This window comes from Sinohyriopsis cumingii, chromosome 6 (genome assembly GCF_028554795.1).
Source record: "Sinohyriopsis cumingii isolate HCF-2022 chromosome 6, ASM2855479v2, whole genome shotgun sequence".
Taxonomy (NCBI): domain Eukaryota; kingdom Metazoa; phylum Mollusca; class Bivalvia; order Unionida; family Unionidae; genus Sinohyriopsis; species Sinohyriopsis cumingii.
In genome coordinates, this window is record NC_142966.1 from 86,412,387 (window position 1) to 86,437,021 (window position 24,635).

At 33.5% G+C, this 24,635-nt stretch overlaps 1 protein-coding gene across 1 annotated transcript in view; it reads left to right on the forward strand.

The window, feature by feature from the left end:
• LOC149797376 (gamma-aminobutyric acid receptor alpha-like) overlaps positions 1-24,635 on the forward strand; it is a 79,900-nt gene that overhangs the window by 41,776 nt on the left and 13,489 nt on the right. Inside the window, exons 6-7 of the mRNA XM_089960405.1 lie at positions 5,795-5,929; positions 8,416-8,568. Of these exons, the coding sequence (XP_089816531.1) occupies positions 5,795-5,929; positions 8,416-8,568 (288 nt within the window). The remainder of the gene's footprint in view (positions 1-5,794; positions 5,930-8,415; positions 8,569-24,635) is intronic.

Sequence of the window (24,635 nt, forward strand, 5' to 3'; positions counted from 1 at the left end):
GTCCAGGAAACTACTTTAGGACTATTTCGGATTTAATTCTCAATTTGGTAAGTTCCTTTCAAATTTTCAATTTGTATTCTAGGGAAATGTAAATTACGTTTTACAAAAGCTTTTGGTTTCGCTATTTCCTTTTACTTAGTTTAGGACCATAAAGTCGCAACACCATGCCAACTAGTTCGAGATAAAAAAAAATACAACAGTCAAGATATATTTGCATCCGTCTCTTTGTTATCATCATATAATAGTTTGATATTGCATACGACTAGCTAACCACATGACTGACAACGACCTTTCTGTTAGGAAAACATACTTTGGCAAAACGTCCTTCTAATGTCTGGTTTCATTTTGAACGTAATAGTGTCACATGATAGTCTTTGGAATTCTGTTTAAACATTTCCACCACAGATGTATTTAGTTTATGTGAGCAAGTTGAAAAGTATTTAATACCTTTCTGCAAGAAATCCACAACTTCCCTTTTGTATAATCATTTTCCATCCTATTTCGATTTTTCCTTGTCTGAACTCTTTCATCTTTTAAGAAATCATGTCACCGTCCGGATCTATTTTTAATCATCGCTGAATGTTCGTACGTTTGCATTTTAACAATGTCTGCCTTTCATTAGTTATACACGTGACTAATATTGACCTTTATCACGGAACTATTGTTCTTGCTTGCTTATTTAATGTGTAAGTAGATTGCTCATTTAGACATTTCTTTCTATTCATTATGCTGTTGTTTTGTTTATGTGACATTTACTTAGTTTCCGTAAATTATATATATATATATATATATATATATATATATATATATATATATATATATATATACATATATATATATATGGAATTAACTATACTTTCGGTTTAACGAGGTCTTAATACTGTTCTCTTATAGTCACTGTTCCCTTATAGTCATATAACACTGTATGAAAACATCCATAAAATTATGCTGCGCTTAAAGATGTGTTTTAGACATTATTGACAAGAGAGCAGGATATCCATCTACAACAGAATCATTAATTTTCCACAATTTGCAACTTTGATTCGTTCTTTAAAACCCGCTTGTCTTCAGATTTGTCATATTTTATAATTCATTTCGTTAATTCAAACCCGCTTCTTTATATGTTTAATCATTGCATGCTGTTTTAAATCAAACTTTATCAGCCGCATATTCTCTGCTTTAATCGATTTTGTTTCTAGATTGGTTTTGTAAAATGACTTTGTAACGATTACGAGGTCTTCGAGTTGCAGAGCAGACGTATCCGTGAGAGAATTTGTTCATTAATCAGCGTCAACTGACTAATTTATGCCTTTTCATTGCAACATGTTTGAACAATCCTACTATTAAATTTGATAACTTATTAGAAAGATCTGCGAATCTCGATATTTTCTAGGAAAATTGCAGGGATTCTTTTCATACTTGAATTAATAAATCAACATTTAAATTCGTTAATGCATATTATTTCATAGCACAATTAATAACAAGGAAAATTAACATAAAAACTGTATTCTGAAATACGACAGTTGCGGCAGAAGAGCAATATAACGTTATTCCATAGGTATAATATTAATATGACGCTTGGAGTACAAATCAAATTTAACATTGGTCTTTAAAATCACTTGCCATTTGTACTTGTATTTGTTTGAAACAAAGAATGTGAGGACAAGAAAATAATACCGATACATGTAGACAAAACTGATACTGTAAGCACCAGCGGAATTGCAATGTTAAACTTAAACGATATAATTCCCTTTGTACCCATAATTGTTTGAAGAAATGACAATATGAGCTAAAGGAGATTGTCAATGTTATTAAATGATATATACACATACTAATCCAAATACCATTTTGACTGACCATAACCCAGTTATCTACGGACCAACAAGTACTTTTACTAGCCAACACGCCCGTTGACTGATCGGCTCCTACATCTACTAACCAAAACGATGTCTGACTTACCAGCACGCATGTTACCTACCAACCAGCATCAACAACTACTAACCACAAGCGGAAACTAAGACTGAGAGAAAAAATGTCTTAAAATGCCTCCAGAGCCATAACTGGAATTAAACAATGATTCTATAAAAATGGTTTCTAAAAAGACCCTATAGACTCGAGGGAATATATAATTTTAAAATATCCACCATTTTATTGATCAACACGCCACATTTACTGACTAGTACCACAATCTAATGACCAGCGCACACCTATACTAGCTAATAGATAGGGCTGAACGAAGTAGAATAGAGCACATTACAAGCCAAACAATTACTCCTACAACTGTTATACTTCTGATAATACTAGCAAAAACGAGAAAGGAGAAAAAGGGTAGGATCATTCAAGCATGCACAAATATAGTATCGCCCATGAAGATGTTGGGAAGTGTCACACACACATACACACACACGTTCGACACACAAACGTGCATATTATCACCGATGGGGTGAAATGAGGAAGAAGACTAGGACTGATCACATACACATAGTATCACCCCTGAAATAGGTATGCATGTTCACACGCACTAAACACGCATATATACTTGCATACAATCATTTATAAATTGCGAGGAGAAAGAAGTGCAGAACAAAGCGATTGTCTGTGCGAGAATTCATTTCAGCTTAGAAAGACATATAAAACATTTACGTATTGTCGATTCGGTTGGTTTAACATGAGTACGATACTTTTGGGCATAAAGAGAACGGTAATGGTAAAAGGTTTCCTTACTATTGACCACATACTGACCATCACCTACATCACTAACTAACACACTATTTAACAGCCCACCTCTTCTCACCATCACCTCTGAGAATTAAACATTGAGAGACACTATATCCTTCTGCATACATTAAACAGGATAGAGAGAAGAACAACCGCTTATGTAAGAATATGTACTAGCTTGCTTTTACAACCCAAGAAATATGTTGCAATATATCAAATTTCAGCGCTATATGGAGCCAAGTGGGATTTAAAATTCGTAATACTGTTGCCGTTTTTGTGGTCTTGGATGTCAGTCGCTCGCAGAATGGCTGCCTTTTGTCGCGTCCATAAATATCGACAGGAAGTGTGTTAAAAAATATGCATCGTCTGTTTGACTCAATTTGTTACAAATGTTTTTGTCGCTCTCGATTCGATACGCTGAGTGAAAGTTTACCTCTGCCAATGAGATTCGAGATTTAGTTCGCATGCATGTTCAGACTAGGTCAGAACTAGTCAGGGAAAGCTTTCGTTGTACTGTAAAGTTATGGCGTTGTCTGAGTTTGAAATGAACAAAAATAATATATCATATTTATTTATTTACTTGCATCTAGTCTTGACATAATATAGTTTCACATGTACTTACATCTGAAACCTGTTTACAGCTCCGTTAGAACCTACCTGGGGACTTTAAATGTGATAGGGATAAAATGGATTTATAAAATAAATCGACTTTCTACTGGATAAAAATATCGTTGATCATACAATATTATGGCGTGTTATATATTTAATCTGCAATATTTACTATTTTATTTACCCCTGTGACAGTCATTTAAGTAAGAAATAATCAAACGGTGTATGAAGCATAAAGGATAAAAATAATACGATGACATAAAATTCAAAGAAAAGAAAAGAAAGAAGCAAGTAACGTTACGACGGTCTGGGTTATTCAAGTTACTGGGAATGAATCAGTGCTGGACATACGTGTAGCTTAAAATGGTGATTATATATAAAACAGCATCTGAGAAAATAAAGATACAAGATACTTTAGATTACACGCTGCGTACCTTTTCTAAATAGTATCGTTCGCAGAATGATGTATCACTCGGATTATAGAACATGAAGCGAGTATGAGAGTATTTTTAGTCCGTAGCTGGGGAGGAAAGGGAAAATAGATATGGTCCATTGCATTTATTTTAAATGGCTGGATGGTGAAGTTGAATGAATAAATTAACGAACAAGGGACAGATGTTGGGATCCTTAAATCTAATGTAGGGAGATAAGGCTATGCTATGATTCCGAATACATCTCTAGGAAACAAATACTCGTACAACAAAAGTGCTCAGCGCTAGCATGTTGTTGGAATTGTGTAATAGTAATATAATTCAATGTTCACCGGGCCACCTATGGTCGGATGTCTCAGTGTATCATTAGCTAAAACGTTTTGCTCCAATTTGTGCGTTATAATTAAGTAATAATGTATTGAAAGCGTCGTTGAAACCATCAACAACAAAATTTGTTCTTTTAAGGCAACCAGTGGCAATGAACCGTGTACTGTCGATTTAAATGCCGTATGACACAAACTGGGCTCTTTGATTTGTTGCAACTTAACTTTTTACGTTTTGCCGCCTTTGAATTTATGTGCTTACTAACCTACTACATACTGTGTCTTTGATAAACATTGATATAAAGTGTGTAAAAAAAATATCCAGTGTCAGTGCTTTGTACGGCATGTTTGGTTCTTCGTTTGCTATATATTTAGGATTTACAATTTGCCACCCTCGATTTGATAGGCTGATTGACTGTCATCCATTGTGTTTTTGAAATACGTTGCCCGAGTTTGTGTTGGAAAATATCCAAAATGACTTCTGTATGAGGCATGTTTGGCGCTTCACTTTGTTTAAAATTTACGGTTTACGTTTTGGCTAGCTTGATATATTACACTTGCTAACTTACTACACATTTTCGCTTTGAAAAACACTGGAAGAAACTAGGATTCTTCACTTTGTAAAAATGTACTGGAGTGTTTGCATGTGTTAAAAGAGAAATTTTTCGATGCCACAGAAACCCGAAACTTCACGATAGGCAGGTCCTTTTGTCATGCACTGACAATCAGTATCTGTAAAATATACTTCATAATTTTAAATTCGGAAAAAGGTTTTGATTTTCGAACTGATTTTAATTAGCTCTAAAACGCGTTTTACAAATTTATTGGCTAGATATGAAAAGGATTCTTTTGAAATTCGAGTAACTAGGTATTAGTGCAATTTCTTATTGATTAAGGAGTCACATTTATGTTTTCTTACAACAACAAAAACTGAAATACATTGTTGTCGTGTATCCTACATGGATTGTATGTACTTATAAATAAAACGTCAGGGTTATGCGGGTTACATGGGTGGTAGTGGTGGTAGTTTGGTTAAAAATATGTTTGGTTTGTATTTTTCCACCTGGTCTTTATATCAAATCCGTACATTATAACCTCATTGTTAAATCCCCCTTCAGGAGAATGTAAGGGTGCTGGTCAGTCAAATAGCGTGTTGGTTGTTACGTGTGGGTGTTGGTCAGACAAACTGTGTATTCTTAATAAATGGAGATGTTGATCAGAAGATAACTGGGTGATGGTCAGTCCAAACGGTGTGCTGTATAGTAAGTGCAGCTATTGGTCAATGACGTAGTTTATTGAAATCGGACATCTATAAAAGGATCCGACTGTAATATTCGTTTCTTGTCCGCAACATCTGTACATTTACCAAACGTTTATGAGCAAGACAGCGTTATTACTTTACGCTATAAATTTATTTTTTTGAAAGTGTATATCAGTTGGGGATGTGAGATAGATCATGACAAAACCGTGCATTGTAAATCGGTTGAATGCACAATCTAACTAAACAAAATAATCGCATTTTTTAATGAAACGCCATTGTTCCGAATGTTTCAACGTCAGTAACTGCACTTGGATTCAATGTAGGTTTCTCTGTGGTTTTTTTTCTTTTTTTTGTTGCTGAAATATTCTGCAACAAATAAGAACACCTTAATTTTTAATAAAACACTCAAGTGTATAGGTTATTTGCTTCCATATGCACATAATATTTTCCAGTCGCTTACTCGAAGAAAGATGTCGTATACCTATGGCGACAGATGGATCCCGTTGAGATGGCATTTGACATGATGCTGTCCCAGTTTGATCTGATGGGCTATCCGGTGTCGAATTCTACTGACTTAATAAAGGGAGGCAAGTTATGTTGTACTACTTAACGTTTACCAAGTTTATTTCGCTGTTTATAGTCACTGGTGCCTAGCTGTATCATGTTTCTTATTTTACCTATTTTTTTAAAATTCCTCTCCGTATGATTATTATAATTGTTGTTGATGTTGTCATTCTTATTGCTGCTGTTATTATTATTATTATTATTATTATTATTGATGTTGTTGTTGTTACAAGCAAAAGCTATATTTCAAACGTGCGAAAAGTCCATATATTGAAAAGAACTTGTATAGTATATGGCAAGTAGAGAAAAATCTGTTGAGTTCATCATCCTCTCATAACTTTATCAGCATGCACAAAGAAGCACGTATACTACCGTCAGCTAGATTGAATACATTTATGAATGGGCTGTACATATATACGACCTATAGACGCACAAACACACACACACACACACAAACACACACTACCGTCAGCTAGATTTAATACATTTTTGATAGGGCCTTACAGAAATATGATATACAGACACGCCCACATATACACAAATATACCATCAACTGGATTTAATGTATTTAGGATAGGGCTGTACAAGTCTGTGATATTGAAACACACCTACAAACAACACCCTTATCCCCATATATATATATATATATATATATATATATATATATATATATATATATATATATATATATATATATATGAGTGCATGTATGTATGTATGTATGTATGTATGTATGTTAAAGCGTTTACGTCACCTCAGCACAATATTGGCTATATGGTACCAATATAAGGCAGAGTTCAAGAAACGTAAAAATGGAAAATTACACAAACGTTTAAGAACATAAACGTTTCATTTAATTGTATATACTTCGAGATTAGAACAGGCGAAGATTTTTAAATTTCAGTAAAAGATCCTTTAAAGAAAACAAAAGTAAGCATGTAAAATCCTTATCTTTTCTTTCAAGTTGTTATTTTAACCGCATTCCCTCAACATTGACGAGAAAATTGTCATACCTTACATCTTTTAACTGGAAGGAATTTACATACTTTAATCTGTTAACAATTTGAATTTTGCTGTGTTACCTCAAGCAAGGCTCTATAATATAAAAAAAAATGTTGAAATGTGTTAAGGCCTCTACCTCCCTCTCTCTCTCTATCTCACAGACACGCACACAGAGACAGACAGACAGACACCCTCTCACAGACCACTAGATATTAAAGGTTCAAGATCGACTCGAGTGGGATACATGCAATGAACGAGTTGCCGTAAAGCACTTTGTGATAGATTGTTTTCATCTCGAACCTACACGTGATGGTTACTACAACGTTCCGCACATTAAGGATCTATTTTACACAATAAATTTATCCTGCATTTTAAATTTATATTAATATTCTCAATTGTCCTGGCATATCGCGTTAGCTTAGAATAGCTTTTTGCATGTTTGTATCAGAACACTTGCTGGATTTGAAATCGATTTTTGTGCATAATCCATTTCTCAGCTCAATTTCACATGTCTTTCCACTGATTATGCAGTCACACGCTTAAGGAAATTCTATGGAGTTGTTGAAATCTGTCCAGAAAGGAGGCGATTGGCAATAATAGCATAATGCATAATAACAAAGTTTAAACAGCATGGTCAAAAACGAAGAATGGAGACATTTGATGCATACATATAATATGCATGTATGTATGTATGTGTATATAGATGTGGTCTTTTCAGCATCCCTAATGAGCGACTACGACTTTGATGTTATTAAAAACCTTTGCTAATTGATTGCAATAATTCTAAGAAGACAGCATATTAGTTTTAAAGTAGATACTAAATTATGTTGGAGCCAGGATATAAAGGTTTTCTCGGCACAACTAAAACTTGCTCATTGAATAAATCATAAGAAGGAAAAATGTGTATTAAATGGAGTAAACAAGCATTAGGACTTAAATGTACTTTGATTTATATATTTGGACATACCCAGAGTGACTTTATCAGAATTTTTTCCAAGCAATTGCCACTGGCCACATACATATTTATGTTCCGTACAAGCATTGACTTATGTGAGTGAATCTCGAAGAAATATATTCTTAACTGAATTATCATTGACACTAAAAGTAGTTGCCCTATTTGTTTCCATTTCTATACATCAAACGTTTGCGTCTGAACGAGACTCTAACCCACGTCTCCTGCTATTTGACATAGGACATCTTTATTGATTACGTTATATGAACAGATAAATTTGAAAACTTGCTGAAACAATAGCTCATTTATTCACTTCTTTATGAGTTAATTGACTCCATGCAACTCGCAAGAAAGCTTTGTACATTCCTAAATACACATACAAGTCTATTCCAAATGAGAGATGACCGCTATTATTTTGTTGCCGAATATTTACCAAGTATGTTTTTCTTTTCTTTCTGAGAACTGTATGACTATTATATCATTTGATACAGTAAGACTCAGTTTCTATTTGTCTGCTATTAAATTATAAATAATCTCGAACCATTTTTTTTTTAGCGATGCATACTATCCTGTATGTCCATTTCAAACTGAGGCGCCATATGGGGTATTTCTTGATTAATGTTTACGTTCCGTGCTGCCTCCTTGTAGTTTTATCCTGGGTGTCTTTTTGGATCAACAGGGAAGCTACCTCAGACAGGATCGCTCTAGGTATACTCATTTATTATTATTATTATTATTACTCATGAGTAGCAGTAGTATTAGTAGTGGCAGTAGTAATATGTATAGGTATTACTACTACTACTAGTACTTTATAATTCTGAAGACGCATTAAAATTATTGTTCTGCCTGCCAATGTGATCAGGACCCATATATGTTAAATCTGTCCTAAGATCTCAAAATACAAGTTCGAAAATCGCATATTAATGGGAAAGAACATGAATTCCTAAGTTGCATGAAGAAGTACGCTTGGCCATATTGCTTTTGATGCATATCCTCACTTGCATGAAACATTATCCATAAATTAAACCTGACGGCAGTAAATTAATTTTCCATACACATTTAGTGTAATATATAATACATAATAATCAGCTAAAATTCAGCCGAATATTCTGTATTTCTGGTTATTGCTGACGCAAAACCTAGTCCACCTGTGTCTTAGAATCATTTGTAATGTCCTAGGCCATTTCAGTCGCACTGCAGAAAAGGTTTCGATTGAAAATAGTGGCCAATTTGAACTACAATAAAGCCCGTGCCCGCTACTTCGTCTAGCAGCAGAGAGGGTGAACGGACTACTTGTTGGAAGGTCCATTTTGAAAAATAAAACTTCTTCCTACGAAAAATGAAAATAAAAGGTCAATAACGTCAAACCGAAACCTTTAAACAAACCCGAGAGTTTCTCTAATTAGGTTAGATTTTTGTTACTTTATCTTTGTCCTTTGTGTTTTTTAAAATTTTGTTTACCCACCAAGACGCTTATTTGTGGTCGCACCCTCTCTGCTGCTATAAATGTGTGAGTAATTAAATCATTATTATACCAATAATGGAATCTTACACCAGTAGATTAGCTAGAGAAAGATTAGAAGCAATTAAAAGATATCTTCATGTTCGTGATGCTCTCAAACAAAAACTGCAGGAACGACAAGAAACACAAGTTGAATTTGCAGAAGGAAAATATTTTTTAAAAACCTGTTATAAAGGTTACTGAAAGAGTTGCAGAAGCTACTGAAGATCTTCTTTCAGCATTAAAACAAACAGGTGAGCAAACGGAAAAGATAGCAAGAAGAACCAAACAGACACAACAAATTTTAAGAGAACTCCACCAGAACTTGAAAGTGAAGAACCAATTACAAAGAAAAAAGAAAAAAAAGGAAATAAATGAAAGAAAAACAGATTTACCCAAAGGACTATTATGGCATAAAGCGATATTAAAAGGTAGGCGATTTAGCTGTATTTGCCGCAGAGAGTTATAGTAAAAGAGATAGATATTTAAAACCTGAATATGCTCCTATATCAATATGAAAAGATACTTGCTATAAGTGGATATATTGAATAAATCAAGTATATGATCAAGTCAGAGATAAAGATGATGTTAATTATATTGCTTACAGACATAAAATATATAACTATCTCAGATGTGCAACAATATGTTAAATCTCAAAGACAAAAACAACTTGAAGATCAATCTCCTCAGCAAAAATTAGACAAACTTAAAGGTAAATTTAAAGTTAAAGGTTTACAAGATATCAAGCATGCAGGATATGATCCACTAGTAGATATTGATAAAATGGAAAAATATGAAATAAAAGAGATGCTAAATCTTGGACAAAAGATGATTGGATCGAGAATGTTTATCTTGTCAAATCTAATCAAACCTTTACAACTGATAATGCGGATTTTGTAACATTCAGGAATTATTTAATGCAACAAGAACTAAAACCTACTTATCCTCAAACGATACTAAAACAACAACATGTAGATACGTGTGAATCTTTTATTATACATAAATTTACACCGGACGGTTTAGAAAGTATCAATAATGAAGATTATTTTGGGTCATCAGAGGTTGCTGCGAAATATGATGAAAGAAATAAATATTTTAAACCTGAATATGTTGTATCTACGCCAGAAACAAATTGGATTAACGATATATGATATAGATAAGCTTCGAACATTTACAGATGTTGTAAAAGGATTACAAAAATGCATGAAAAATATAAGTAACAACTAGAAGATGTAATTGATGAAAGCGCTGCACCAAAACCCGTAAGTGGTTTAGGAATTGGTCCTGACAGTGTTCTTGCCGATGTTAATCGATTAAAAATTCTGATCGGAGGAAAACGTGCAGGAAATAATTCTCCAGAAATTATTAATGAAATATTTGATATTTGCCGAAGATTATTTACAGGCAGTGTTATGGATCGTAATGTTTATCATTTTCTCATTAACGAAATTGTTGATGATTATTACAGCGACTGAAATTTACTCAATTAATTAATCAACTTGTAATTTTTAAAAAAAATCATTATACACAATGCTCAGCGTGGATCTCTAATAGTTAGGGTAGTACATTCGCGATTATCAACGTACAAATCGACTTACGGAGGTGGACTCGGTGATGTTGTTCAAGGCTTATTTAACAGAACAGTTCCAAAAGCAATATCGATTACAAAAGAGTTAAGAATGAATGCTATTGACGCCATCCGAGATAAAGGTATCGTGTTGTTGGTAACGTTGTCGGTAAAGCATTTTCAGCAACCAAAGAAATATTAGCCTGATTAGTACGAAGAAAACCACAACCAGTAAAATTACCCGGCACTGACGCTATGCCTGCATAAATATGTGAAATAATAAAACAAGCTGCAAATAAAAAATATAGCAGATTTGGCTGTCAATGAAGTCGTTCCTGCAAAGTTGACTAATGAAATTATGCCGGCAAATACCAGTTTTATTTCAGGAAGTGGTCTTTGTGTTAGACGATACCAATTATAATAAAAATGTTCAAACTAATATCCGATCCAGCATTTTATATGGACACATCAGTTCTTAAAGATGAATCTATACGCGATTATCGATATTATTCTTATGAAGCGCGTGTACCAGATCAACGTAATTAAATTGAATTACATGTTCAAGATACAAGCAGAATGGCAAGGGGTCTAAGATTACCAAGAACTTCTTATCGATACGGAAAAGGTCTGAGGCTTCCAGGGACACTTCGTTAATCTTTCCCACGTCAAATTTTGATTTACCTGATGCTGCTAAAAAACTACATATACAATTTTTAGATGTGTTTTTATGCGTGACCAATTACCAAAACAACCACACATTATTAAAACAGGCATTATTAATCTTGATAAAAGTTCCGGTCCTGGTACTCATTGGGTTGCATACGCGATTGATTCACTTGAAATTATTTATTTTGATTTGTATGGGTTGGCTCCACCAAAAGAATTTTTAAATTACGTAAACACAATAAAAAAGCCAGTATGGTATTCAACATTACCAACACAAACAATAACCAATCCGCCAAGATATGGCCGTGAAGTAATTTCTGTACTTGACTCTGTGTCATCATCAACATTACCACCTCATATATTTGTGCACGATAATACAAGTAGACGCGTGGTTTTAAACAGGTCTTAAAATATAATGGTTGATATTTACGGAAGAGCTTCCTCTATACAAAAATAAAAAACCGACGGAATAACTCATCAGAATATAAGTAAACATATTAGTGATGAAATATCTGAATTATTCAATCTTGCAAATGTAGATTCAAACGAAGTGGTTGTATTTCAAGATAAGCAAGGAAAACAAAACAAAAATTAAAAAAATCAAGTAATCTTTCATTGAAATATATTATCGTTAAAATTAACATAGGAACTGAAAATAACATAGCTCTGTTTGATAATAATGGAAAAATTAAACCCGGTGGTATTATGTCAACGATATTAGATAATATTCGTTGTCGAGTACAGAAATCCGGTGATACAATGACTGGTTCTCTCAATATGTCTAATAATAAAATTACTGATTTTGGAGAACTAGAATCAGATAATGCTGCTGTAACGAAAAAATACATCCTTCCAAGGATGAACTCGTTATTTTCAGTTAATTATGAAATTACCTCATTTAGAACTGATTATTCTAATCATGTTCAACTGTGTATGAGTTTTCGTTGGAACATAAATAGATCTATTAATTAATTTTTTGGAAGTCCACCAGCCATCGATATTAAATTGTCTGACATAACAAAAATTACCGACAGTGTAGTTTATACAGTAGCGTCTGGAAAAGCATTATGGTCACCACTTAATAAATATATGAAACATCGCGCTGAGGTTACCGGTATATTAGGCTCTCGGTGCTTACAACATTTACAATATCTACCACAATGTAATCAAGACTAAAAGATATCGATGATGAATATACAGTAAAAGTAAAACAAATATCGCAGACATATAGTTGTCGTTGACATAAATTTGTATTAGGCGTCTGCTGTAAATGGTGGAACCGTTGTATTATTATCAAACAAAAAACAAAAAAAAAAACACCATCGCTAGCGATGGCACCAGCAGTTATAACAATTTGTGCTTCAGCTGCAAGAACAATTGCTGGCCTTCATAATATTATTTCAAGTACATGCACAAAAGCAAAATTCATAATTATATAATAGAATTACACAAGCGACGCTAACATACTCCAAATTATCTTTGTTAATATCAACAAGGCTTAGTAATGGAAAAATATCTGATTTTGAATTTACACAGATGATTGGAATTTACAAGGAAGTAATGACTGTGATAGAATTAACGCCTGATTTTAATAATGATAATAATAATAATAATAATAATAATAATAATAATAATAATAATAATGTCAACTCCAAATGAACTACTCCAGCAAATCGTAATTAACACAGCCCCGTCAAAACAACGATGAAAACTGTAATCTCTAATAATCCTAAATTTAGTGTTAACTTTCTATCTGCAATTCCAGCGAAAAAAATAGCGCTAGCACAATTACGAGGATATTACAGCTGGCCAAATATCAGATCAAAATCATTTGGTGGATTGTCAGCAAATAATTCGCTTGTCTTTGCAAATGAAACAAAAATATTTGGAACTCATGATTGGCAAGTTATGAACATGCCTACAGGTAATTATGAAATTAAAAAAAATCAACGATGAAGAGAATCAAAAATAGCTATTACTATTCATGAACCATCATTATCAGCTGCGATATAAATAAATTCACAAGATTATGTTATAGAATGGCCTGAAATTCCGCCTCTTTATCAAGGACCGCCAGAACCAGATTTAAATGTTTTCCTTATAGATAAGAAAACATTTAAAACAACTCCAAAATATTACGAAGAAGAATCTCCATTACATCCTAATCTTTACGTTCTCTATTTTACTAGCATGGTCCGATCGGTAGAAGCATTTTATACTGTTAATGAAGAAACATTAAATCCATTAACTAATAAAATTATATATGAACATATAACTATGTCCACGACATTAGTAAATCTATTTATAAATTATATTCTGGAGTATCATAATGAATATCTAAAAAAGAAAATCATTGAAACAATAAACATTTATCAGATCTTGACTATATTAATCAAAGACGTATTGAGTATATTGTTAAGGGAAATATTGCAATACCACAATATAATAGAAAAGAAACTTATCAAGAAATATAACTCGATTATTTTAAATTATCTAAATCAGAATTACCAAACTGACGAAATAAAAAGAAACATCAATAATATTATCAAAGGAAATTTCCAAAAAAAATTCTCAGAAATAACAAAAAATCCATACGGTGAAAGATGTTATTAATCTGTACTCTGTTGGTAGTGTAGATCTATCTTCTAATGTTCGTGTTTGCAATCATTCAAAATCACACAAAAGAATTCTGAATCAAGTTAAATTTTTATACCGTCGTATTTTAATTTTTTAATTGCAGAAATAATAACATTAATATTGTCAAATGTCATTGTATATAGTTTTAAGAAAAAATAAACCTAAGCAAGATGAGCGGTTTTTATTCATGTGGTACCTTCATATTGACCATTGTGTCGTTCCATAGGGTCCTTTTGTGAGATTTTTGTATGGTCTTCTTGGCATCCCACGAGGATTATCTTTTTGGCTGATATTTTTTCCGAATCTTCTTGTGTGGGGTACGCTTCAGTGAGATTGAGAGACCAGAACACGCTAGGGTTTTTTTTGCTGTTGCTGTTGAAGGCTCCAACTGCATAGACCCGCTCCCCTCGTCCCCCCACCCCCACCCCGAGAATCCCTTAGAGATTCAGAGGCCTGTCTACGCCTTTCAATTTCATGCTTACACACCCAATATCAAACCCCCGGGGAGAGTGCAAAACGTATTGACCACATTGTTTGACCACTTTGTTTGACGTGGCGAGGAGGTATACATGAAATCCTTTTGGGGTTTGGTGACCCGCTTTTAATGAAAAATCGCGATTATCGCCACTGTCGACAGTTTGCCAGTCACGGGATGAGAACGCCAACCATCGAGTATTATAATTATCCACGCTACCACTGCGCTATGTCCCAACCTTACATTTATATGTTACAGAAATTATTATGAAGTTACCTATGCTGGATTTCCTACAAAGCAGTATTATAATAGCTACAACGTGGATTTATTTTCCATTTTCCAGAACACATCATACTGAAATAATCATATATTGTATGTATTTCTGCCTTTGACTAAGTCAGGTTTAAAAAAACATGTATTTCTGTATAAAAGACAAATCTAAAATAGCTACTGCATTACAAACCGGGCGATTGATTTTGTACCTTATCCTTGTCAAGGGAGACGAAATTAAGATGTAAATATCTTTTCACTTATTTGAACTATTACAAAATCATATTATTTCAATGATGCTAATTATTATACAGATAGTTAAAATACTGAATATTTGTATATAATTAGCTACGATGACTAAAAATGCGGTCAATTACGCAGTAATAAGCGAGAACACTAATTAATTACCCTACCAGAGAGAGCTTAACTTGACATAATTATCTACCTTCAACAATAATGAAAAGTTATTTTTTATTTATATTTCTTCGAAAAAGCAGATCTGGTAATATTATCTGCAACTTATTTTACCGAACGCACTGAAATATCAAAATATTTAACACCTATGTTCATTAATTGAAATATTATTTCTTCATCAGTTTCTGTATTGACAGACTTCAAATGTTTTGCAGTTCTCCAATATTTACCAGTACCACCAAATCTGCTGTTCTGGCATTGTGTAAAGATCCGCAAAATATCTAACTAGTTAACGAGTTTATGTCTATTAATATGATCGATCAGAAGACCGTCTTCGATTACCCACCGAAAACATTCGTAGACAAATCTATGACTGGAATAATGTTCATTCCCGTTAGTACTGATCATGAGATAATCAGAATTAGTGACATTACCAACTGGTTTTTAAGTCTATAGTTGTAGATTACACCATCACGAGATGCTTCATAATTCTTGGCGATAGGATGTTTTACGGATTCTTTTGGCTCCATTTATATAATATTATTATTTATTTAAATGCTTAGTTGTCTGAATGGTTATTTTGAAAATCTAGCGCGATACCTTTCAGCGTTTTTCATTACTTTTCATTATTATCAGAGTTATTTGTTATCATAATATCTTTTCAGTTGTCAGTATTTTTTACCACCACATTGCACACACAACTACGTTTTTCTTCTAACATGGTTTAGATACTTAACTCCCTCTCTGTACACTTTGTAAGTGAAGACCAGATAATACGCAAGCTTTGTTACATCGAGTTGTAGAACCTATCATATTCTTTGTTTGAATCATTATTTATATATATATATATATATATATATATATATATATATATATATATATATATATATATATATATATATATATATAATATAAATGAATTTAAGACATTTTCAGAGATTAAGATTAAACCTTCTGAATATAGATTCGATCTTGATAGAAGAACCCCTGACCCACGAAGACGATCTTCGGTTACTCCGACGGAAACTCTGATTTAAAGTATTTGTAATGCTAAGAAATAATTTCGCAACGATAATACATTTCATGTGTGGTTAACTTTAAATATCACACACAAGACCAATCTTATTGATGCTACAATGAACGACCAACGAGCGGCGACAATTATTAATTATCTCGACAATCAAATATATTTTTTCAGAGTAAAGTTTATTAATGAAGTAGACAATACTGGGATTATCAGTGACAAACGTGACCCTGTCCTTCATAATGTAAATTAAGTAAATATTCCAAACCAGGAATGTTGACTGTATTGACAAACCGTATTACGAAGGACCGTATCCTGTAACCGCGTTTATTTATGCAATATATCTGCTGAATGATAAACCCAACGTTCATGGTCTAAAACCGAAGTAATTTTCGAAAATAAATTGTGATGCTGACCGAGTAACAGAACATTTTTACAATTTCATCTCCTGGAAATGGTTTAACGGATAAAAGACGTAAAATAATAAATGATTGGGCAGAAATAGTTAAAGATACCCTAGCGTCTATCAAAAACATTGCTGAGCTAGGAACGAAATTAAAAATTCCAATAATGGTTAAAACGAATCAAAGTAAAAATCGAAAGGAGCTTCGATTAAAAATGTTGATCATAATGCGCATGTGTGGACTAATGCAACAACAATATTTCCACGAAATCGAATTGTTAAAATTTACCAAGGAGATATATTTGATTTTATGAATGATATAATCGAGAACGATCATGTATCAGTATGGTCATTTCAAAGTTTCGATGATGGAAACTATGATCAGGTTGTACGACCTAATGGGGATATTTGTCGCACAGAATCTCTCCACGAAGAAATGAAAGCTATTGCGCCAAAATACCTTCATGACGATGTCATGCATGAAAAGTGCTAAGTAAATGTTTTATGATTTTATCAGTTGCAGCTCATTTTGCTAGAGAGAACAATTCGTGGAAGCCTGCGAGGCTTGATTTTCTCTGTGATATAATATCGAGTTGTGTAGAACACGGTGGATTATGGAAAACCAGATACGATTATAAGGATGCTATCTCAGTTGATATGGTTGCATGTTATCCAGGAAGTTTTCTTGGAATGGGAGAATGTGCTAAGTATTTTGAGCGATTTAGACATCCAATACACGAGATGACACGAGTCATTTAAGTTTGCCGAAGATTTTCATCTGATTTGTTATGTCTGGTTTGGCAAACATTTTTCACACAAAAATTTGGTCACAAACAGATTTATTACGGTATATGCTCGATGTAACAATATTGATATCGTTGATTGTAAGTGAAGGAATCATATCATATCGTCAGCAGATAGAAGTTTGTTTACCAAAACAAAAGAAATATTTTGATGATGAAAATCCTGATATGACTGATTTTGAGAATAAAATCGCAAACATCATGACAGAAAATAATATGTAAATTTACCCAATGAGGATCATATGATCATAAAAGACATTGTACAAGATTAATTACAGATGATACTGAACTCTGTTTTATTATTACTGATACAAGGAATAGAAACACATTTATAAGTCGAAGTAATGTTAATATATCAGACTGAATTAAATTAGGTACAATTGTGAGTTGTATTGATCGTTTTTTTACCGCAGTTTTACTCATTTAAGATCGTACTATTGTGTTGTCTATCAGCAGATACGCGACGACAGAATATCGACGTTGATATACCAGGATCGTCAGAGAAACAAAATCTTGTGTTAAATGATATTGTTTTAGTTCCTGTCAGTGTTGTTGAGAGCACGTTAACTAAGGACAATACTCCATGGACGCTAGGATACGTAATGACAATTCATTCATCACAAGGATTAACCATCTCTGGTGCAAATGTTTGGATCGTCGATGATCGTATCGAATGGTCAAACCTAATTTCTCTCGCAGTGTATCGAGTCAGAAAAATAAATCAGCTGCGGGATGAATTGTCGTAGTCTTCAAAAAAAATAATAATCAAATTCAGGAAACTAACGATGTTGTAATAAGAATTCAATGAGTTATAAACAGTGTGACTAAAAAAATTAAGCGCGACTTTGATCTCGATGCTAAATATATCATGACATTGAAACAAAACCAAAATAATCAGTATGCGAGCTGTAACACAGTAATGTTGTGGCAGTATTCAAATAATAATCCAAGAAAATTTACCGTATATATGATTAATAGTAGTCTTGGTCATACACGCGAAAATGTGATGCTGACCTATCTTGAGTGTAATCGACGTGGTGATTATGTGTCTTCAGGAATTACTTGTAATTGGTTACTTACAAATCCACGTTGATGAGCAGCTAATCTGTAGATTGCAGGTCTACCTGTGGATCTTACCACGCTAGAAATTGTATGTGACGACACACTCCAAATAGGATCAGTCGCTCTTTTTTTACCACCTTAAAGTTCAATAGGTTGATATTAATATCTTAGAGTAACATTACCTAGTACTGGTTGTTTTGAAAAGTCATGTTGTTGTATTGGTATATGTTTTTGATTGTAGTCGCATTAATGGATTTCCATGAAATTACACTAGAAATTTCATTATCTAATTCAGCTATCACACTTGGTAATCTTGCAACCCATCCGCGAGATCTCATATCTTTCTGAATTATTTCCTTTGCATATTTCTATCCAAATAATCGCTCAGCAAGTGTTCAATTAAATCCTTCAACAGTTGTCACCGTGAATTGCAGTATGTCCTCGTCTGATTTTCACGTTATTTGTTTTCTTCAGAGATGATACGGCACCAAGGAATTCCATGTCAGGATCAAACTGTAGTAACTGTGGCCATCGCAATGGTCCTTTTTGAAAAATCCATTCAAAAGCAGATAAAACGTCACCAGCGGTTTTAGTTTGTAGTGGTTCTGCTTCCTTAGTTCTACTTGCAACGTCAACGACAGTCAACGCGTATTTGTATCTGCGTGATTGACGTCTACCAATTTTCGTAGTATCATGTGGCAAAAATAAAATATCTGCTTGATGAACTTCATTAGGAGTGCTGGCATCAAAATGTGCATGCGGAATTCTTTTAGGTGGTGTTAGATAAATTTACTATATTGCCTGTCGTGCTAACAAATTTGCAGCTTCAGACCGTGTAACATTTGCTGCGTCAGCGAGTTTACTAATCGCTGCCCTACCCCTCCGATATCATCTTGGGCTATAATAAATCGATTCCATTATTTTATAATAATCGCTTGATTGATTACCGGCCCCTGATACTAGTTTACCCTTCATCGCATACATTACCAACCAGTTAGCTAATGATTCGCTGAAAGATTTATTTGTTATGGCATTTTACGAGTGAATCAATTTCACATATGCAATATGTCGTTGTAGATCTTGATTTTTAAAGCTACATCATGAACGCGACATGCTTGATCAATAGCATTTATTGGATACTCTACAGGTCTTGGTTGATCTCGCTCGTCAATTCGGATATCAAGTCGAGTTCCACAATATTTATATACTGGAAGATTTGTTTCTCCTGGGTATTTAGCTCATGGAGTTCCTGGTAATTTTCTTATTGAAGTAGCTATATTACCACCTGTTTTCATACGAGACGAAATAAATTTATATTTATTTGTACCACATTTCACACATTTGTGTGTAAGTGAACGCTTTTTATTTTTTTGTTATTATTGTTGTTAATCCACTTTTGGGGTGGATTCTTTACATAGAACACAATATAAATCCATATTATTTGTTATATTTGCATAACATGGATGTCATTGATTTCTCAGCGAAACGAAAGCAGGAACCAGTCAAGCATCATCCAGCACTGCCAAATTCGATCGGAGCAATTATCATAGTTCCATCTGGGTCTGGTAAGACAAAATTATTACTTAATCTGATATTGAGATGGTTCAAATGGGATAGGTTGCATTTAATAGCTCCGTCAGTTGATGATCAGAGCTGTTACGATGTACTTAAAGATTTGAATGAAAATGCGAATTGTGGGACGAAGATGGTAACGATAGTATTAATTTTAACACCGATATTGATGAAGCCCCATCTGCAGATGACCTCGATGGATTTGTTAATACTTTAATAGTATATATCGACGTAATGCTGGACAAACAATCCACTCCAGCTAGAATATTTTCTCGAGGCATATATAATACTAATACTAATGATGTCATATATGTTACTCAGCTATATACACAAATATCTAAAGTGGCCAGAAATAACTGCAATATTTTGGTTGTGTTGAATGGAGTCGATCCACGTTCTCTGCGAAATATTAATCAGACTTGGTGTAGTGGGGATATGGACATGATTAAGTTCAATACTTCTTTTCAAAAGCACAATCTGCTTCACACGGATTTATAACAATAAATTTTCATGATCCTCGATCACGATAACGTATAGGTCTTGACAAAATATTTCGTTGAGCGACTGATATAATAATGACTTAATTACACATTTATAGCAGCAGAGAGGGCACAAATGAGTCACGATTGGTAAGCAAAATTTAGAAAAACACAAACGACAAAGATAAAGTGACAAAACAACTAACCCAATTAGAGGAAATCTCGGTTTTAGTTAGAGTCTTTGGTTTAGACGTTATTGACCTTTTATTTTCATTTTTTAGGAGGAAGCTTTATTTTTCAAAAATTGGACCTTCCAGCAAGTGGTCTGTTCTCCCTCTCTGCTGCTCGTCTTAATAACCTATTAACGTCACAACGATTTCATGACTTGTTGTCACCGAGAGCAAAGTAGACAATAGTTAGAGGTATTGGAAACTGGATGGTTTCTTCAGTTTTGTTTTCACTCTAAAGCTTCAGGAAAAACAACAGAAATAAAAGTGTAGGTTATTCATTAATTGTTGATCATTTTTGCCATTGTTTTCAACGCCTATGGTTTATTATGATGATGTACATTTTTCGGACAATTAAGATGATATTCGTCAAAAGATACAAAAATGTTTCACCAGTTTCGGAAGTATGACTGAGATACCACTGAGTCACTAATACGCACACCTCGGGGCTTTTTAGTAAACATCCATACTACTCACAGGGGGTTACTTCCTTTGGTTTGATAATTCCATTGACAACGCGCTTTAAATTTGCTTGTGAAACGACCTCAAGAGAATACCATACTCTTCAATAACAATATCACACACAATTTAGTATTGTCTACGAACATGTTTCAACGCTGTCTTGAATGTGATGTTGTGTAACATCTAGAACTAGAACTGTAATTTTGTAATTGAAGTTCCAAGTAACAATAGGAAATATTTCCGTATTTCTTTACTTCTATGGTTGGAGCAGAAGGTCGATAATATTACAGGAGTAGCTCGAGAGTAGACACAACAATATACCACTGATGTTAGAGTGATGTGTCTCTGATATTTAGTCTGGTTCGTTCTCAATCGTTATTTGTAGAATTTCATTGTGTTCGATGAGAAGTTACATAGTATCCAGTCAATGTGCTTATGCATTATTACGCAGAGACGATATGATAAGGCTCAACTAATTTATCGGTCAGTTCATCGGTATGGCAGCAGTGCAACCGGAAAGAGTATGAGTTGTGAGGAACGTTTCAAATTTGGAAAAGCTTCTACTGAGTGATTAAGAGTAAAAAGGATGGAAAAACAAGAAAATCGTGAACTAAGACAACCGCTAAATTAATTCTTAGTAATATATTACTGTGCTTAAATCATTACGATGCCTCGAAGTTCTGTTGCTACAATTTAAGCACAACAAAGTAGTTCCGTTAAGTTCAGATTATGTGTCAGATGAGTCAATGTTATCAAAACATAAGCTGATGCTGTAATGGTTCGTTACATTACCGCTAAGCACGTTCCTAGACAAATATATGTTTATAAAATAAAAATGTTACCACGCTCAATTTCTACTTATGTCAGTATTTTAATTGAATGGTGCTTTGTTCTATACCAAAATGGACTTAAGTTTGTGATAATTTCTGACGAGTTAAAGAACAAAGGATTAAACGGTAATTTCACGCTGTTTATTTGTTTATTTGTACAAATGCAAAACTAATTTCATGATTTCATGTAGAATTTAATTAATAAATTAAATACAACAAAGACATGCACTTTAAATTTGAATATAACACACAGAGACGTAAAAAGGGAAAGGAAGAGAGAGAGAGAAAGAAAGAGAGAGAGAGAGAACATTTGAATTAACAGTATAGAAACATCCTATCTAGTCATCAGAAGGGTCCGAAGACACTCTGTGGCATTGGCTCCCTAGTAATCAGAAGGGTCTTAGGACACTTTGTGGCATTGGCTCCCTAGTCATCAGAAGGGCCCTAGTTTTCTGCTCAAGACATTTGCGCAACGTAGTTCAATTGATGTCGAACGTATCAAATTATAATTTACAATATTTAACAATTTAGTTCGACTTTTATGAACATTCATCTCATAACTACTAGTCTTTGATAAGAAAATATGAATTGTTTTACTTCATGTATATCAACACCTTTGTTCTATGTATTTTCTATCTATGATGGGCATCATCCTTACTGGCATAACATATTCATAAAGCTGTCTGAAATGAGGTAAAACATGCGGTACACAGTCATGGTTGTATTTCTGGCATCATATATTTACATATAGCTGAACGCTGGGCAGGATTTATAAGGGTGTGGTCCTCAAAGACTGATAATGCAAACAGTAGTGTACTATTAACGTATTAGCACATCACCAAATTGGCAATTTCAAAGTAGGCTCCGTCCTGATTGACTTAATGACTCATTACTAAATCCTGCGAAAAGAATCAGCCATTTTTATTGATACAGACCTTGACATCATAGAAGAATGAACAAGCAGCATTCACAAATACAAACTTGATTCCAGCTTTATTTCTGAAAAGCAGAAAAATGGCCGATATACATGTCTATAATCTACCGTCTGAACTCGCCTATAAGTAAAGTCAAATTTCAAACAAAAAAGATCTTGGCCTGTCGGATCATTATGCGCATGCAGATGAGGGTCTATGCTATTTGTTCTACTGATTACTGCTAACAAACTGAACAGAACCAGATCTGCCAGCGCCTTATAAGCAAATGCAGACGGTAATCTGCGAGATTCTGGACAAGATATATTGTAATGAAAAGCAATTCAAGTTTGATATAATCATGGCTTAATTTGAAATTCTCTTAAATTATACACATATAATATATTGTAATTATACCATTATATATTGACTGGGCAAAATAGTTACGATACACTGCATACTGTCAACGCGTTCATTAAACCCTCAGTCACACGAAGTTCTTATAAATTGAACCAGTACCAGCTGATAATAGAATTTGTTTCAAACAATATATATATATATATATATATATATATATATATATATATATATATATATATATATATATAACTTTCAGTACATCTTTTATAGTGTGTAGATATACTAATGTGGAATATACAATTTGGTTTATTTTCAATATGTTAGTAATTCATTCTCAACTTCACAAAAATAATGATACGATCAGATTAAAAATGTTACCGATTCTACAGAAAAGGATCGACATGTGTTTTGTCACAGATTACATAACCACGAAGCTTTTCATTTACGTTTCTGTTCTCATACACTGATAATACAATTGTATTCATTTGGATGCTGAAAATTTCCTTGTGAAAAGATCTGAAAGAAAATCGTTACGTTGAAGTTTTTAATATTGTTAAATAGACAATTTTTTGTACATTTCAGACTAAAGTTATTTTCTTTTTTATTACAAAGTTGTATTCATTTGCATTCTTTGTTTCCATAAGTAGAATCATTATGCCGTTTTGTTTGCTATTTTCTTGTATTTGTATTCCTGATATACGTCTCAGCCTATATCCCCTATGACCTGTGCCTATTTTGGCAAGCACGCCACATATTTGGTGCAACCTGTGGATTATTAATCCACAAAAGTGAAGATTGTTTTACTCGATTGTTTTTGTCTGTAAATCTTCTACGAGGTTACATCTTTTTGCTCGGTGTTGTCGGTGAGTTTCCATTTCTACAAACAAATACTCGAAATCGACGATCATTATTATTTTATCCTCGATAGCCACAAAATACAGCTTGCTAATCGTGTTGAGACTACCTTGTGCATCTGCAAGCAGTTCTGAATAAACAAGTATTCGTGAATAAAATCACATCGAAATCAATTTTCTAGCACAACCAGACACTGGTTACTTTCGATATAGCCCCGACAATAATTTCAATTAGTGCACCCATATTGGTCGTCCTGG